This window comes from Apostichopus japonicus, chromosome 10 (assembly GCF_037975245.1).
Source record: "Apostichopus japonicus isolate 1M-3 chromosome 10, ASM3797524v1, whole genome shotgun sequence".
NCBI lineage: Eukaryota > Metazoa > Echinodermata > Holothuroidea > Aspidochirotida > Stichopodidae > Apostichopus > Apostichopus japonicus.
This window is the reverse complement of record NC_092570.1, coordinates 537,648-554,772: the sequence shown is the minus strand read 5'-3', so window position 1 is coordinate 554,772 and position 17,125 is coordinate 537,648. Positions and strand designations below refer to the sequence as shown.

Below are 17,125 nucleotides of genomic sequence, written 5' to 3'. Positions count from 1 at the left end.
CCAAATTAGGGCCTAAACATTGGTACCAGTTGCACGACGGAACCACATGTGAAGGAGTGATGCGGTCGAGTAGCTTTAACACTTAACAGCCATGTTGTTAAGCCGTGTGACCGATGATCGCAGAGAAACAGTAATATTAATTAGTCACCATTTTTTGTCATTAAATTATGCCATATTAAATATTTCAATTGTCTTCAAAAATACATAGCTGTAGGCAAACTAACTGCAGTTCAAATTTAGCTGGGCCTAACGTTAGACCTTACAGTACGTTAGCCCTATCCTAACCTAGGCCTAAGTTTTAGGAATAGATTTTACCCTGGTGTACAGGAAAGATAGGTACACCGTCTTCAAATATCAGTGACGGTTTGCTGGATAGACTGAATTTTAGTTAAGAGAACTTAAGACTAGATTGGGGAATAAGATAAACAGTCTTTAATGTACAGTTTGATTGAATAGTAAATATTATTAATTGTAAGTTCGTAAGATTAAGACTTAAACTTAAGACTAGAGTCGACCCACTGTCTTCAAATATATAACAGTTGGTTGTATAAATCAAATTAAAATAGGTTGATTGTTTATTCAAAAGATTGATTCTGTCTGTGGATTTAAATGACTGATTTTGCGGGCCTAGGTAGTGTGAAGCGAAGAAATGTACAGTGCTATATATAGGTCTACAGTGCACCAACAATAATGTGCTCTTTCCGCCATACAAAAACAGCTTTACCTCCATCGCGATTACATGGCGGAATGGCACTTTTTCTATGGCGGAAAGAGCACATTTTCAATGGCGGAAGCATCGGAATGTTCCTGATGGCGGAATGACATGGCCACCCTAGCCTAAACTTGCAAAAGATGCCCTTTTTGTAACTTTGCAATTAAATACAACTTAGGCCTACAAATGTAAGTCATGAAGATGAAATTAAGGATATCCATATGAATATCTCAATGGTAAATACTATAGTGTAGCATAAGTTAAATACTGTAGTGTAGGACAAATACTTCAGCTTTTAAGTTCAACTGCTCTGCTTATCTTGTACAAATGTTAAAGCCTCATTATGAATTTCATTATGAACACAAGCATCCAATCAGTATTAAACTAAACCTACTCTCATGTCGGTACCATTGTGTAGTATATAATCACACAATCATGATGATGTACATTTTTGCAGAAAGTTTGGCTAATTCTCAGAGAACAAGCGAATGAAATCTTCAAACAGCAACAAAGTTGTCCTATGTTATGAACACACAGTCTCTTTCAAAATATTAATCATGCATCTACGAGAGCAAATGCATTGGCCTTATAAGTAATACTGAAATAAAGTAATGTATCAGCTCTGCTCTGGAAATGTTATTTGAGAGGGAGGGAGGGATCCAGACATTGTCTTGCCATTGGTAATACTAATAGTGCTACTGTAAGTATACAGTAGTTTAGTACAGCATGCAAACTAATTTACAGTCAGGAATGGAAAGGTCAATAAACTTACCTGAGCATGCATTAATTAAGGTTTTGGATAAACAAAGGTGATGTTATTGTCGGCAAAAAACTCTGCAAATGGGCAAACTTCAGACAAAAATGTACATCATCATGATTGTGTAATTTTTACTACACATTAGTATCAAAAAAGATTCTTTAGACCATTTAGATTGAATGCATAATGAGGCCATAACCAGTTTAGTTTTATCCTCTTTCTCTTCAGCTATGATTTCTCTGAAACGTACCAGTCCTTCCACGCTGGTGTTACTATTCTGAATTAGTCCACCAAGTATCTGTGCTGTCAGAAGGATTTTGCAGCTAAACGTTCAGTCCAAACTTGATGCTTCATAAAATGTTGGGAAGAAGGGTTGCCCTTCTGAAATTTTCAGATAGGACTTGGCAGTGTTTGAAGAGATGGAATGTTTCTTTTTCAAGTGGATCTGCTCAACTACAGACATCTTGTGGTATACAGGGGCAAAAGCCAAACAAAATCTCTCAGTATGAAAATGGGTTCAAAGCTCAAATAAAAATGTGCAATAGCCTAAGTGAAGTTGCATCATTAACCTATAGCCAGGGTGCAAATATTCCTTCCTCATACATTCATGATTTACTGGAACAGGTTCGGACAATAATAATCCAAATAGACAGCTCAGCCTCTGAAATCACAAATGTCCAAGAAGGTCTGAAAGATCATGATTTTCACAAAGTTTTTATTAATTTTATTGTAAATAATTTATCTAATTATTCATTAAATGAACTGGCATCTTTATTGGAAGAGATCACTATTCTTGGACCGGAAGCAAAGGATGAAATCACAAACAAGCTTACAGAACAAATAATTTGTAAGCTCAACAGGGCATCATCAGAAGAGTTTGAGGTCTTCTTGCGTTTCCTATCCACTGAAGGAAAATCTTGTTATCGTTATTTGAAAAATGACATACCTAGTTGTGACAAAACATTTGCAGAGAAGTGTTTTGAGCTGACAAAGAAACATTCTTCTTTAGAAATTGGACCATTCTTTCTGTTAGCTCTAGCCAAACTTGGGTTTGACTTTAGGCTAGACCCCATACCACTTATATGTCAACATATCTTTCAGAACATTGATAATTACAATATGAAAACTGTCAGCATTTTAGGAGAGTTGTTGTCTCACTTAAAACTACGAACAAGTTGGTACTCTTCTTGTGTCATCAGGATATTTCAGCGTAAATTTGATCAAGTCTGTACACCTTCTGAGCTAGCTAGGCTCACTTACTGCACCATTCATCTCTGTTCAGCAGATTTTAAAACAGAAATCTGGGAAAAATTTCAAGATGTATTTTACTCCTCTGCTGATGTTGAAATTGATATCTTATTGTCCATGATGCAATCGTCTGCATCCTTTAACCATGAAATCCAAATTAAAATCCTCGAGAGATGCTCGGCGCTGATTGCTCTACAAGCTAAGCAAATGACACCATCACAGATGTTAAACTACTTGATTATCTCCCAACATTGCTTTTTCAAAGTGGAACCACTTTATGAAGAAGTCTTTGATAATTTGAAAAATAACGTTTTGCAGCTGAACACAAAAAGAGACATAGTATTGGCAATGGATTTGCTGTTCAGACACCCTGGTTCATCTGATCACTTTGGTGGTCTAGTAAACAATTTCTTACGATTGGCAGAGGAGAACGGCATGGAGGAACTCTCAAAAATATGTGCAGTCACGCTTAGACTTGGAAACCAATATCCAGAGTTGGTGACTCAGGTCAAGGAGAGCTGTTCTATGTTACTGCCGGGTATTCATGATGCAGCTTTGTTGAACAGCTTAGCGAGATTTTTTAAGCTAAAGTCTTCTTCCAAGTCACAGGTTAACATTCTGAAAGACAAATTGATGAGAGCCTCATATAGGGCCATCAGTCCAAGGGAACACTCTTGTGTTGTCAGTGGGCTTGGTAAGCTCAGTGTCCCTCCAAGTCAAATCGATCCTTTTGTGTGGTCTAAAATTAGAAAATTGTTGCCAAATTTATGCAGGGAGTCTTCCAGGTCGGTGCTTATGATGTTAGGTCGTAGCAAATATTTCGAAGTCAATCCCGTTGACCATGCCCAACTGTGTAACTTGCAGCAAGATGTTTTTCAAAAGATTTTGGGCAAGAAGCCTCCTAGTCACCTCCTGCTTCTCTGCGAAAGAAATTTGTCCTCTAATCAGAACTGGGAAGCTGATGAAGGTTTGTCTAATGGTGTCAGCCGTTATCGACTGCACAAGAATATCACCAAATCAAATGTAATAGGAGTGGCGCTGTACTTGAACCACATAAACATGTTTTACCAAGATTTGCTTGACCACATAGTAGAAACCATCCATGATGATATTGAATCGTTCACTCCATACGAACTTAAGGATGTTCTGAATTTGCTTGCATTATGCAACTCGTCCCATCCAAAAATTGACTTTATAACCCATCGGTGTGCAACAATCCTCTCGGAATTTTTTGAAAAGTTTAGTCCAATTTTTGTAATAGAGAGTGCCTTATATCTTGCACAGCTGCAGGTTTTTAACAGGAATCTCTTAGATAAGGTCTTCACTTGGAAGTTTTTGGACAATTTTGAGAGGTTAGTACCGTCCCCCATCTCATCTCATATTTTGATGGAGCTGAACAGAGCTGTCTGCTTGGAGTGCCCAGAGATGCAGGCACCATGGTTTCACCCTGAGGTTCTTCAGGCTAATGCATTCAGTGAGTAACAAATTATATATTGGAAAAATCACACTTTTAATGTTAAGTTTTCTGTTTGTTAAACTGTTTTCTATCTATACAATATTGGATATTCACACATAATTGGATACCTTTTGACTCAAACCCTTGTATGGACTAACATTCAACTGCCTCTCAGCTGCAAGTTATAGTAAATACCATTTCATCCAAAATATAACACTCGTGTTTATAGTGTAATTTGTAAACCTTTCATGTGATACATGATAGTGATGGTGATAGTGATGGTGATAGTCATGATGATTGTCATAGTGATAGTCATGGTGATAGTCATGGTGATATGGCATTTAATTTATTCACTATGTCTCTCCTTTCAGAAAATGCCAGATGGACCGGCTTAAAGACAGAAGTTTATGAAACTCTGGTTGAAATACTGGGGAGCAACCAAACAGTCAAGACACAGACACGTACAGCTTACAATCTCACTGGAGGTCAGTACAACATCAAAGACACAGACATTCACAAATTTGGAAATAGTGCCTGGGACACTTTTATTTATCCAGGGAGGGGTACATGAAGTCTGGAGGCTCTTATTGTACAATTTGTTTGATATTAAGTTTTATTTACTGACAGATTTTCTTCTTTTTCCACAGATTTTGAGTTTAGCTTTAACAGGGACTCCCTAGACAGAAGACTACCCTCCTTTGGAACCAACATTGACACAGATACGTTAGTTACCTTGTACTCATCACATCATTCTGTTTGAAAATATGAAGTCTGTATAGTATGAAAGTATCTTATTACTGACAATAAATGTGAGACAATAGCCTCTATACTGGACACTCACTACCACATTTTCTGTGAATTAGTAACACAGGGGGTCGAGGGTCTGGGAGTGGGGGTAGCATTCAGGGAGGGAAGCACTTTCTAACAAGTTCAGCATGGTAAAATGTGAGGACAAAACAGGTCTAGACCAAGACATCCATTTGAATATTTTATAATTGGTACCCCAAGGGTAGGCATTTACGTTGACCTAAAACAAAAACAAAAAAGCAGAAGAAAATTAAATAATAAAGTGTGATATATAATCATTTCATCTGTAATTCCCTTATTTAGTGGAAAGTCGAATGTGATCATCTTTAAAGTGTTTGCTATTAATTTTTGATTCCTTGCCAAAGGCAGAAGGAGTCTATGCGATGGTGATGGCGTGTGTATGCGTGTGTTTATGTGACACTTCAGAGGGATAACTGGGGTACATTTCATATTTGGTATGAAGGTTCCCATTAGGTAGAACTGGTTGGGATTGCAATTGGGTATTGGTCAAAGGTCATTTGTGGTCAGCACGCGTCAAGGTCTGAAAACATTGTTCACACAGTACCTCAAGAAGTAGAAGTTGCAGGAACTTCAATTTTAATGTGTAGCTTGCTATTGGTGAGTAGACGATCTGAAGTGTTTTCCATCATTGTCAAAGGTCATTTGAGGTCAACAGAGGGAAAAAGTGAAAATCTTCTAAACATGATATCTCAAGGAAGGTTGTCTGTGCAGTTCTAATTTGGCATGTGAAATTCCTGTAATTAGTTCAGCAAACTGTATTGTTTATGGTGGAGGTCAAAGGTCATTTGAGGTCAGCTTGGGCAAAATGTGAATATATCAGAAGTGTTATTTCTCCAGAACCAGAACATGAAAGGAGCTCATATATGCATGGTATGATAGCCTTGTGTATGGTATAGTTTGTTTTATACAATTTGATGTAGGTCAAAGTTCATTTTAAAGTCACTAAGTGTCAAAACTTGAACACTATATAAATACAATATTTCCAGATAGAAAAGTGCCGTAGCAGGTATGTATGGCTACTCAATAACGAGTACACAAAGCATAGTGTATTTGGTGGAGGATACAGGTCATTTAGATTCAATAATTTTAATTAGTAATCCCTGAAAGTTTTTTTTGTGTCATAGGATTTGACCCCTCCCTCATTTAAGTGGCTGAGATGGTTTTCCACTTATGACTAGTCTGTTATCTGTCATCAACTTTCAGAAGGGTAATACCTTTGCAATGATCAAGTTATCTGGTATGATGTTCTGGTACTTGACTTCAGGGCACATTTTCTCAGTTGCTCTATCTAGCAAGAGATTCCATATACAGTATAACTGTAAGGCAAGGAATCACTAAGCCAGCTGGCTTTCTGGTTCATTGGCTAAAATAAATGATCAAGAATATATCTACGCTTTTATGCATTGATGCTCATGTTGTGAACAAAACTGTGTGGGTGTAGCTCACATGCTATTGGTCAACATGTCAAATAGCTGAGCCCCCAATTTGGCAGAGAGAATATTACAAAACATCCAATTGAACAGAATATACATACCATGTATGTGGGCTGTACATCGTAAACAGTCAAAGATGCTTCAAGGTTGTTTCAAAATATAGCACCAACACCCTCCTTTTTCCACATTTCTACCCTCTCTTCAGACCCCTCCCTCCCTTGATGATATAACTCTTAGCCCCATCCTCCCCCTGCCCTAGTATAACAAGAAGGTGGTTGTATCCTTGTGCAACATGTTGCCTAATTCCATAACCTTCTTTTGCATTTCTCAGGGTGGTTATGGATATCTTGCCAAAAAGCTGTTACTTCAGAAATGCACCGTACTTGAAGGGCGAGTTTGTCATGAAGAAACGTCACCTCGAGATTCTTGGATACAAGTACATTCCGGTGAGTTACTATGCAGTTACTGTGTATACTATGCTGTACTATGCTTTCACAGTTACGCATCTTGGAAGAGCAAGGAATTTAAACTACTTACTAATTCTATGCTCTATCAACTGAACTTTCCAGTCCTAAGTTCCTCATGTTTTGCTTACATTGTGGGACTGTTTTAATGCATCTTCTCATTCACCAAGGAGATTAAGAGCGAGCGTCGTGGTTAAGGCAGTGGACTTGTGGTCTAAGGATTGCAGGTTCGAGTCCTGGCCAGATCGTTGCGTTGTGTCCTTGGGCAAGGCACTTTATCTCCATTGCGTCTTTCCATCCAGGTGTATAAATGGGGACCTGTGAGATAAACTCTTAGCTGGGCGCTGTTTAGCTGCTGTGGAGGGACTGTCTCAATTTTTGACAGGTTTTCATTGACCGGAGTAATATTATGATGCGCCTTGAGCACGGTGATATTGGTGGATATGTCTGGGCTTTATAAATCCTCAATATTATTATTATTATGATTATAGTGTCAACACATAACTTGGGCATATCATACATATGTGACAGCCGTACCACACTATATAATTAACAGTGGTGATTATAATGAGAATTGATACACTCCTATGGAACTACAAGTACTATTAATGCCAAATCAAATACTTTAACAATGTTTAATTTCCAAGTTGTTTTTTCTTCTATTTGTCCAGATACCTCAGCATGACTTTCGGCGAAGTTTGCTACCCTTCAGATCCGATAAGGTGGACTACCTTCGGAAGAAACTTTTTAACTAAGAAACAGAAGGCAACAAATTCTCACAAGCTTATAGGACCACCCCAAGCATGGACCTGCAAACCGCTGCTGCACAAAGTGATACCCCCTTCCCTCAGGGGTGGACCTACACAAGATGGTACTACTGCTATTGAATTCTGTTGTAGAAATTGAATCATGAACCATCTGTAAGACGCAAACATGCCATATGAAAGAAAGGAAGCAAATCATGTTTGGAAATTACACAGCTTGATAAATTCTGCATTTCTTGTGTGTCTGAATATTAAATGGTCAAACAATTCACCCAATAGTTTCAAAGTATCGAAGAGTCAGTCAGACTTGAAAGCAGCCGATTGTCTGTGTCAGTTTTGGTAAATCTTCAACCTACATCTATCAAACTTTAGATGTTCGCTAAGTGGTGAACTAACTAGTTAACCGGTTTAAACCAAACGATAAAAATAGCTGTTTAACAGTCAAAATTGAAGCTGGGTAACCATTACCTACTTATCTATCAAATGAACATTTAAAAGCTGGGATATTTGTAATAAGATGGCATAGTTGTGGATTTGTATTATCTACTACCCAACAGATTCCCATTGTTCTGAGAAATTGGTGCTGGAGATTTCACTTTATGTACCGTAAAAGATGTGGAAGTAAGCAGGTGTGAAGCCATAGAAGCAAATTGAGAAATGCACTTCATCCCTTTTGCCACAAAATAATTTATGACCATGACGTTCTTTTTTTTGGAACTAATAGATGCAACTTTAAGGCAGTTAATTCCTTAATAGCTGTGCCATGTGTAATTTTTTTATGTTTGTACTTTACAACTTAATCATATACATTAATTGAGAGGAGAAATAAATCCAAGAAAAATCAATTTTAGCTTTGAAAAGTATTCTCTTGCATTTCTGGCATCTGTAATCCCACACCTCTGCCGTACTCTCCATCCCATGCTGGAGGGAGGTTATCTTGTAATCCCACACCTCTGCTGTACTCTCCATCTCATGCTGGAGGGAGGTTATCTTGTAATCCCACACCTCTACCATATTTTCCCATGCTGGAGGGAGGTTATATTGTAATCCCACACCTCTGCCGTACTCTCCATCCCATGCTGGAGGGAGGTTATCTTGTAATCCCACACCTCTGCCGTACTCTCCATCCCATGCTGGAGGGAGGTTATATTGTAATCCCACACCTCTGCCGTACTCTCCATCCCATGCTGGAGGAAGGTTATCCTGTAATCCCACACCTCTGCCGTACTCTCCATCCCATGCTGGAGGGAGGTTATCTTGTAATCCCACACCTCTGCCGTACTCTCCATCCCATGCTGGAGGGAGGTTATCTTGTAATCCCACACCTCTGCCGTACTCTCCATCCCATGCTGGAGGTAGATTATCCGATAATCCTACGCAATTTCCTATTGTACTAGTTAAAACGTAGATGCGACATGCGGTTTTGTCCATTTCTTTGTTCCACAAATAGTGCTGGTTTCAATGATTTGGATCACTTTTTATTGTAACCAGTCTTGTGTGGTATTCATTTTACAACTTACTCCCATAAAGTAGCCTTCGTGCATTTATTATTTTGGGTGTCTAAAATAATTGTTAGTACTCGTAAGTTCAATTGATGTTTCTCAATCGTAACATTGTCTATTTAATACTTTCCACGTCTGAAATTGCGATCATTATTCCAAAATAGGTCCGCCTACACCGACCTGTAACTTTTTATGGTGTAAGAAATACATTGTTTTGTATAGCAAATAAGGCACCTTAACTGCAAATAAATTGGGATATTCCAGTGACGTATCCTGTACAGCCTATATTTTAGCGTAGGGGTGTAAGCCTTGTATTGTTGTTGTTTGTCGGGATCCACGTAGTACTGCAAGGGAGGGTAGGTGCGTTGTTATAATAGCGATATTGATTATTGATTATCCATCAGATACCAATTACCAGATATAATGGTGATTCTTTGATTCTGATTGTTATGTCATTATATGGTTTGGAATTTTCTTGGTTTCAAATTCCCTCAAGTCGTGAGAAATATGGAATTCGTACTATTTGTTAAGTAATAATGGTGGAATTTGGGCACATTTTCTGTAACAACCTTCAAATCATGAAATAGCGTTTACAATGTCAATGGTTTTCTCACAAAATGGTAAATATTTATGCAAAAAATAGGTCGCTATTTGTATTTGGGTGGCTTCCTTCAGACCAGTGGTTAGAATCCCGGTGGAGGCTGGAAGATTTTTCACTGTTCTGGATTTCCAACTTTATGGACATGGAGTAGGCCTATATTTTCTTTCCTTTTGGAGTTAAGGCAATTTCTTTCTTTCTCTCTGTTTGCGTACCATAATTACGGCAAAAATGTAATTCATAAAGCTATTCAAAATTTGCTGTGAAATTGACTTCGTTTCAGGATGATTTGAAGAGAAATGGATATTAATTTGTGGAGTTTTTTTCAGCGAATATACAAGTTTCCAAAATTAGAAATAATGATATGCATGCCAAAAAAAAAAGCAATTATTCTAAATATATCGAACGTGGTTAGTAATTTACGTTCAAAAAATACGGCCGATATCCCCTTTCCACTCCTTTTTTGTGTCTATTTTCAATAACGATTGGATTAAACACCTTTCCTTCATCAAATTCAACTATTACCAGACATATAAATTGGTTAATGACTGAGAAATTGAAATGATAACTTTTACCTAATTAAATATCAAATGAGGATCGAGTGACGTCGTGCCTATTCTTCAAAAAAAGACAGCATTTTCGCCCGCTGGAAATTGGCCTTGGACTTTGTTGTATTATATAGAGTAAATGGTGCATGCAATTGTTAGAACTTATGATATAGGCCTATGGCACACACACTTTGTGTATACAGGCCTTTCAAACCCAATATATCAAATTGAAGATAAAACTGAGAAGCCTTTGTGCTTTGTATGAGCCTATTCAGTATCGTTTTCAGCAGTCCAATATGGCCACGCCACCGATACTAGTTATGGTGCTAATCTGCCTGCTGGGCGCAAAATCAGTGAGTAAGTATATATTTATATTTATTGGAATATCGGAAAACCCATAGCAAATATTTATATGAAAAACAGCTGCTACTTATGGTGTTGATCTGCCTGCAGTACATTTGAATCGATGACATAGCCTTATTACTGCCATTGGATCCAGAAATGAACTACAAACCATGATGAGTTTGTATCAAGTTTCTACCCTCCTTTAAATTTCACGGCTATGAAATTTCTTCTTCTTCTTCTGTTAACTTCCTTGATCTAATGCTATCCTGATCGATAATTGCGTAATCTTTTCAAATATTAACTCTAAATCTACCGACTCTTACAGTATACTCATCCAGTCATCCACCTTCTTGTACCAACTCTTTTCCCTATTCAGTGGCGTCACCAGACTTTTCAGTCTGGGGGGGCACCAGCATTTGATGGGGGGGCAGTTAGGTGGATACGGATCGCCGTCCTGGGGGAGGGGTCTAAGGGGAGGGGGTACCCCCTCCCCTTTGGAAAATTTTCGCATACGGAGGATGGGCTAGATGCAAAATGGTGCCACATTTGATGCTAAATTCGATCTGAAGATATCTCCAGAAATTGCTATTTTTGAGGTAATGATTTAAACAACGCGCAGAATTTTGCAGAGGATATGAACCACATGCTGTCGATATTATGCCTAACCCTATCAATAGAACCTACATTTGTTGAATTAATGTGTTCATGACCCCCGACTCCTTTCTTGTCCTGCTCGTTTTCTCCCATTATCTATTAAGATGTAACAGGTTCCAGCATCGTTTTTGGCTCCTATCAGGGACCTCACCATGCAATCCAAAGTTTGATCACACATCAAGTATAGCTCAGTATGCAGGTGTGAACATTCGCCATTTGTTCCTACAAGCATCTGACCTCAAATGACCTCTGCACCCCCTACACAACAGGGTTAGGTCCACAAATATAGGCAAGTATGGTGCCTGCGGACCCTCACATTCTCACATTTCGTCAGCTCCTAACCTGTCAACCTCAGACCAAGGCAACATACTGCAGTACCCTCCCTTCTCACAGCAGGTCCGGATTTTCGGCATTTCACAGGCATCCAATTCACGAGTTGTGATGGCGCGGGTTACGACTTTGATACCCGACGGTCAAGGATAAACTTTTTCATTTTTTCGCAGCTCATTTGAAGAAAATACGAATTACTGTGCTTCTTTGTCCTAATGAAAAACCAACTCAGATGATGGGAGTTGAATATAACAAAATATATATATATATATTTTTATCAACCCAAATCTCAGATGGGGGGGCACTCGGGGGCACTAGGTTTTCCAGGGGGGAACGTGCCCCCCTGCCCCCCCCCCCTTGGCGACGCCACTGTCCCTATTCTCAACTGTTACGTGCCAAACGAATATGTTCCCGCCAAATCTGACTCAATCACGAGGCTTCCCAACAGATCACCAGATCACGGTTTTTGAGACGGCGGGTGGTTACCCACCAAGTCATTTCAGAAGCCAAGGTCCCTAAATTCCAAAATCGACAGAACCAGGACACTTATACAGCCAAATCCCACTACAACAAAAACAGTCACAACTTAGCATCCGTTAGTTCTTCCATTTCACCCCCAATAGCCTACATCTTACCCTCAGTAGCCTACACACACACACACACACACACGCACACACACATATATATATATATATATATATATATATATATATATATTGGCGCAGAGTGCACTATTAATATTTTATATGATTATATTTTTTAATAAATAATTTTTTAGGGCCTCGGGGGAGATTAGCTTTACGCTAACCGAGTATACCCTTTAATGTTAAATAAATAAATGTCCGGTGGACAAAGCAGAATCTAGGATGACCAGTTGTCTGATGATCGCTCAACGCGTGACTCTGAGTAACAATTTATAGTGTTCCACTAGTCTCAACTAGTCTCAATCTTTATATATATATATACCACTTTCGTAATTACAATCTCATTTTCATTTGCAGAAACTGTAAGAGCTTTGAGAGACCAACCAATAACGTTTATTTCGGAAAATCCGACAACATGTGAAAGCAATGATGTCATTCGTGACATCGTTATTATTGGTTCTGGTCCAACTGGTCTTGGTGCAGCTTTGAGATTAAAGGAGCTCAGACATGTATTTCAGAATGTCCACATCACTATCCTGGAAAAAGAAGACCATTCCGGTGGCCTATCATCATCGGAGCGGGATGAAAAGGGGTTTCTGTGGGATATTGGTGGTCACGTGGTGTTCTCTCATTACGAATATTTCGACAACGTACTTGACATCGCGGTTAAAGAATGGAACCAACGTGTTAGGGCAGCATATGCGTTCATGATGGGTTCAGACGGTGTCAGACGGTTTATAGCTTACCCGGTACAGAATAACATTGCAGATATGGACGATATTGATCAAAGTAAATGCTTACACGGATTAGAACAAATTGGTCGCAATTTATCTAAAATAACTCCATCAAATTTTGACGAATGGCTTGTTCAAAGATTTGGTGAAGGATTGAGCGATGTGTTCATGAGAAAATATAACAGAAAAATTTGGACAGTAGAAACAAAAAGCATGAACTATATTTGGGTGGGTGATCGCGTTTCGGTTCCAGACGTGGAAACTATTAAATTTAAAATTTCACAGATGAAAAGAGGTATCCATGAAACCGACTCAACTTGGGGGCCTAACAGATATTTCAGGTATCCAAAATATAACGGCACCATGGCTATCTGGGAAGGAGTTGCAAACTTAATTCCACAGCACTGGTTTCAATTCAACTCGAAAGTGGTCAAAATTGAAGCCAATTCTAAAAGAATATTTGTGGAACGCACAAATGGACAAAATACTTGCGAGGTCTACTCTTATGACTATCTGATCACAACAGCCCCATTAGATCTTTTAGTCGATATGGTTGAAGACAGGTTCGATCAGTCGTTAAACAGAATGAAGGAATCAGTCTCCAGACTTATATACTCTCACACCAACGTTGTTGGCCTTGGACTTTCAGGTCAACCCCCAGAAGCTCTTCAAGATAAATCTTGGATTTATTTCCCGGATTCTGATTCTCCTTTTTATAGGATAACAGTGTTTTCTAATTATTCAAAGGATCACGTACCCGACCCACTGGTCCATTGGTCTCTGATGTGTGAGTCAGCGGAACCTATGCAACATATAAATAAAGGGAAGTGGTCAAGGAATGCTCTTATACAGGCTACAATCGATGCCCTAGTCCTCTACGGATTTATAATTCCTGATATGATTGTATCTAAATACCATCGTCGACTGGAACACGGTTACCCCGTACCTTCTCTAGGAAGAGAGCAAGTATTAAAATTAGTCCAACCTTGGTTGGAATCTAAAGGCATCTTATCTAGAGGTCGTTTTGGAGGATGGAGATATGAAGTTGGTAACCAAGACCACTCCTTGATGCAAGGTGTTGAGGTGGTTGATAAGATATTACGTGGAATTCCAGAGGAAACTTATCCAAACGCCAACTTTGTCAATTCTCGGCAGCAAGAGGAGAGATTTCTATATGGAATGTGAAGCAAATTAACTGTATAAGGTGGTGTCAAGAATCATCGAAGATGTGCGACGTTATTCTATTACACATTTATTCTATACATATATTCTATACACATATATATATACGTATATATATATATATATATATATACATATATTCTATAACACGTACATTCTGCAAATTTAGGTCAACCATTTGTTGCAAAACTTTGAACTCTGCTGTATGTTATAGTTTTGTTAAAGGGACATTCCTGTGGCTGAATTTGACTGCTTAATGAAATAAATGCTGTAACATTTCTCAATCTGCACGTCAAAACTACATTTTCATAGAGTTTTGCATGATGATGATCTGAATTTTTCAAATTTTGAGGTACTATGTTAATGCATCTGGCAACAGCGGGATGAATGATGTCATCATGGCAATTCAGCTGAAAAAGATTTTTCCCTCCTTTCTTCGTAATAATTAACTCCCTTATTCACATAGGAAAATAATATTTTTACGGAAAAGTTGCATTTTTATGAAGAAGAGAACCCGGACAGCAAACATTCGAAATGTATCAGGTTTCAAGGATAAATGGACAAAACGATTATAGTATACACTAAAGCTTTTGAAGACTATTTGCCGTGATAAAATCACAGGGAAGAATCGAGGGTTTACCCAGACAAATTAGCTTCCATTCAATCTACCACATATTGAGTTAGGAACAAGATATTGGTAGGGGAATTTTCAACTAACAATCCATGTAAATGTTATGCATCGTCTGTCACCTGTGTATACATTTAGGATTGAAGATTTTACACTTCGGATGTTTATTGATATCACTCGCACTGTAAACCGTAAACCATGTATCTAGGACAGTGGGTGACAACTTTCAACAAGCACCCCTCCTCCGGAAGATACAATATATGAGCCCAAATTCCTAACCGCCCACGTTCGTTAATTAATAAATATTGTCAACAGATTCCTAAAACAATTTAGTTTATGTTGTAAAAGCTACGTTTTGGTAATGGGAATACAAATTTTATAGCGTGTTCTGCTTTTGAGACGTATTTGAATTGTAGAATGTTGTATGGTTTAATTTATTATTTAATAAATAAGTAATTAATAAATTATGTAAAGCAACGGGGTTACATTGTGAATACAAACTTGATACGCGCATGTGGTGTTTTTATCGTATGTTCTTATAGAGCAGGTGCATGTTGGCGGGGAACTATCGGGCAGATGAAGTATAACGGACGCCGAGGAAGGCCATGACGCAGCATCGAGGCTGATTGTTGAACTACAGATGCGGCTCCTTGCGGAAGAAGATTCAATCTGGGGGTAGAGTCGCTATTTGGGGCAAGACTTTCGTGGGCTGATGGACAGATATGAACAGAGAAAAATCAACTCAAAAATTCCCATTGAATAAGAAGCCTTGTGAATACAAAAGATCTCACTCTAAGCTTGGCCCTGATAAACTACACAGGAGTGTGTACAGACTTCACGTACGGGTGTGAATACGAAAGATATCTCTAAGCCTGACCTTGAAACAATACAAAGGAATGTGTACAGAATTCGCGTACGGCTGTGAATACAAAAATCTCTCAAATAAAAATGATCCGAACAAGGTATTATGAAGAAGAACTATAGTTAGGGAATATTGGAACGTTTTAACTTTCCAAAAGATTGGTAACTTGCAACTTCAACCGGACATTTCCATCTAAATCGCTATTTTACTTTCAGAAGTTTAACTTTCCTCGTTAAAGTGTAGCTTGCTAATGATAGCGTCCCTGAAGCTAGGCCTCTAAAATGAAGTGCCTCGATAACGTCACAGTCGCTCATCGTTCTCCACTGTTTAAGATATATTAGATTAAGTCGGCGCGAGGTTTCAAAAATTCACTTCTCCTGAATCATAGGATGAAAAATCCCCGAACTATAGGACTGTGGTGATGAAAAAGTAACCAGAATTATAGCTGTTTCAATAGAAATGGCCCGAACTACCATTTTGATAAAATTACACTATGGCATGATAAACACATGTAAGTCTACTGTAGCCTACGTGGCAATACACACCTCCACCAAAACAATAGGGGTCTTGTACTTGTAATGCATCCACCCATCAAGTATGAGATGAATCCACGATTCCCCATCGTTAGATATCATGTAAAAGGATTTCAGAGTTTGACCTCTGGTGACCTCAAATGAGATTTGACCTCACAAGCAACAGGATTCTTGTACTCAATATGGCAAGTCCCTATGCCATGAAAAATATTCATTATATCTACCATGAGAAATCATGTTTTCAAGGTTTTCAGGCCTCGAAAAATATTTTTAAATGTGATCGTTTCTAAAAATCAAATCGCCAAACTTCACTCGCCACTAGGCCTATGATTTGTGTTCAAGTCTCCAGTACAGATCTGCAACATCAAAACTTTTTATGAAGAAAAGGTTAGGCACTTAGGCACTTGGTCAAAGCTTCTCTTCTTGAGATATCGTGTTTACAAGTTTTCACAATTTGACTCCTGGTGACCCCCAATGACATTTGACCTCCACCAAAAACAATAGGCTTCTTTTGCTCAATGTGGTACACCTACTCACCAAATATTAGATTGGTCCAGGCTTCCCTTCTTAAGATATCGTGTAAGGCGTAACCATAGAAATTGATGGGCGTAACACACCACACAATATACATTCACATACCCTCACACACGCACACACACGCATACTCATCCGCCTGCATGACTGCATAGGTTATGATTATCATCGAAACCAAAAGTAAACAGCTCAGTGCTGCAACTTGCATCAACCCAGCGAACTCTATCGTACATGATTTCCGTGTAACATCTTACAGTAGCTCATAGAAATTGAAAATGTCATTTGTTAAGGAGACAAGTGGTATAGAAGTACAACTTGGACTATAAGCAGTGTTTTCTTAAGATCTACAATAAATTAATATTTAATTTT

The 17,125-nt window shown here is 38.5% G+C and overlaps 2 protein-coding genes across 2 annotated transcripts; both read left to right on the top strand.

Annotated features, from left to right (window-relative positions):
- The first annotated feature begins 2 nt into the window (after nucleotides 1-2).
- On the top strand, nucleotides 3-8,507 carry LOC139975018 (FAST kinase domain-containing protein 1, mitochondrial-like). Its single transcript, XM_071982609.1, has 6 exons — nucleotides 3-130; nucleotides 1,698-4,191; nucleotides 4,545-4,658; nucleotides 4,821-4,896; nucleotides 6,766-6,880; nucleotides 7,570-8,507. Exons 2-6 carry the CDS (start codon nucleotides 1,815-1,817, stop codon nucleotides 7,651-7,653), a joined length of 2,766 nt encoding a protein of 921 aa, XP_071838710.1. The 5' UTR covers nucleotides 3-130; nucleotides 1,698-1,814; the 3' UTR covers nucleotides 7,654-8,507.
- Nucleotides 8,508-10,225: 1,718 nt separating this feature from the next.
- On the top strand, nucleotides 10,226-15,332 carry LOC139975019 (uncharacterized). Its single transcript, XM_071982611.1, has 2 exons — nucleotides 10,226-10,667; nucleotides 12,641-15,332. Exons 1-2 carry the CDS (start codon nucleotides 10,607-10,609, stop codon nucleotides 14,200-14,202), a joined length of 1,623 nt encoding a protein of 540 aa, XP_071838712.1. The 5' UTR covers nucleotides 10,226-10,606; the 3' UTR covers nucleotides 14,203-15,332.
- Nucleotides 15,333-17,125: the final 1,793 nt, after the last annotated feature.

Excerpts from the sequence above, each read along its gene's own strand:
- LOC139975019 (XM_071982611.1), top strand. The coding sequence starts at position 10,607 with ATGGCCACGCCACCGATACTAGTTATGGTGCTAATCTGCCTGCTGGGC. Across the intron at positions 10,668-12,640 it reads GCTGGGCGCAAAATCAGTGA|AAACTGTAAGAGCTTTGAGA; the intron begins GTAAGTATATAT and ends TTTCATTTGCAG.
- LOC139975018 (XM_071982609.1), top strand. The coding sequence starts at position 1,815 with ATGCTTCATAAAATGTTGGGAAGAAGGGTTGCCCTTCTGAAATTTTCA. Across the intron at positions 4,192-4,544 it reads TCTTCAGGCTAATGCATTCA|AAAATGCCAGATGGACCGGC; the intron begins GTGAGTAACAAA and ends CTCTCCTTTCAG. Across the intron at positions 4,897-6,765 it reads ACCAACATTGACACAGATAC|GGTGGTTATGGATATCTTGC; the intron begins GTTAGTTACCTT and ends TGCATTTCTCAG.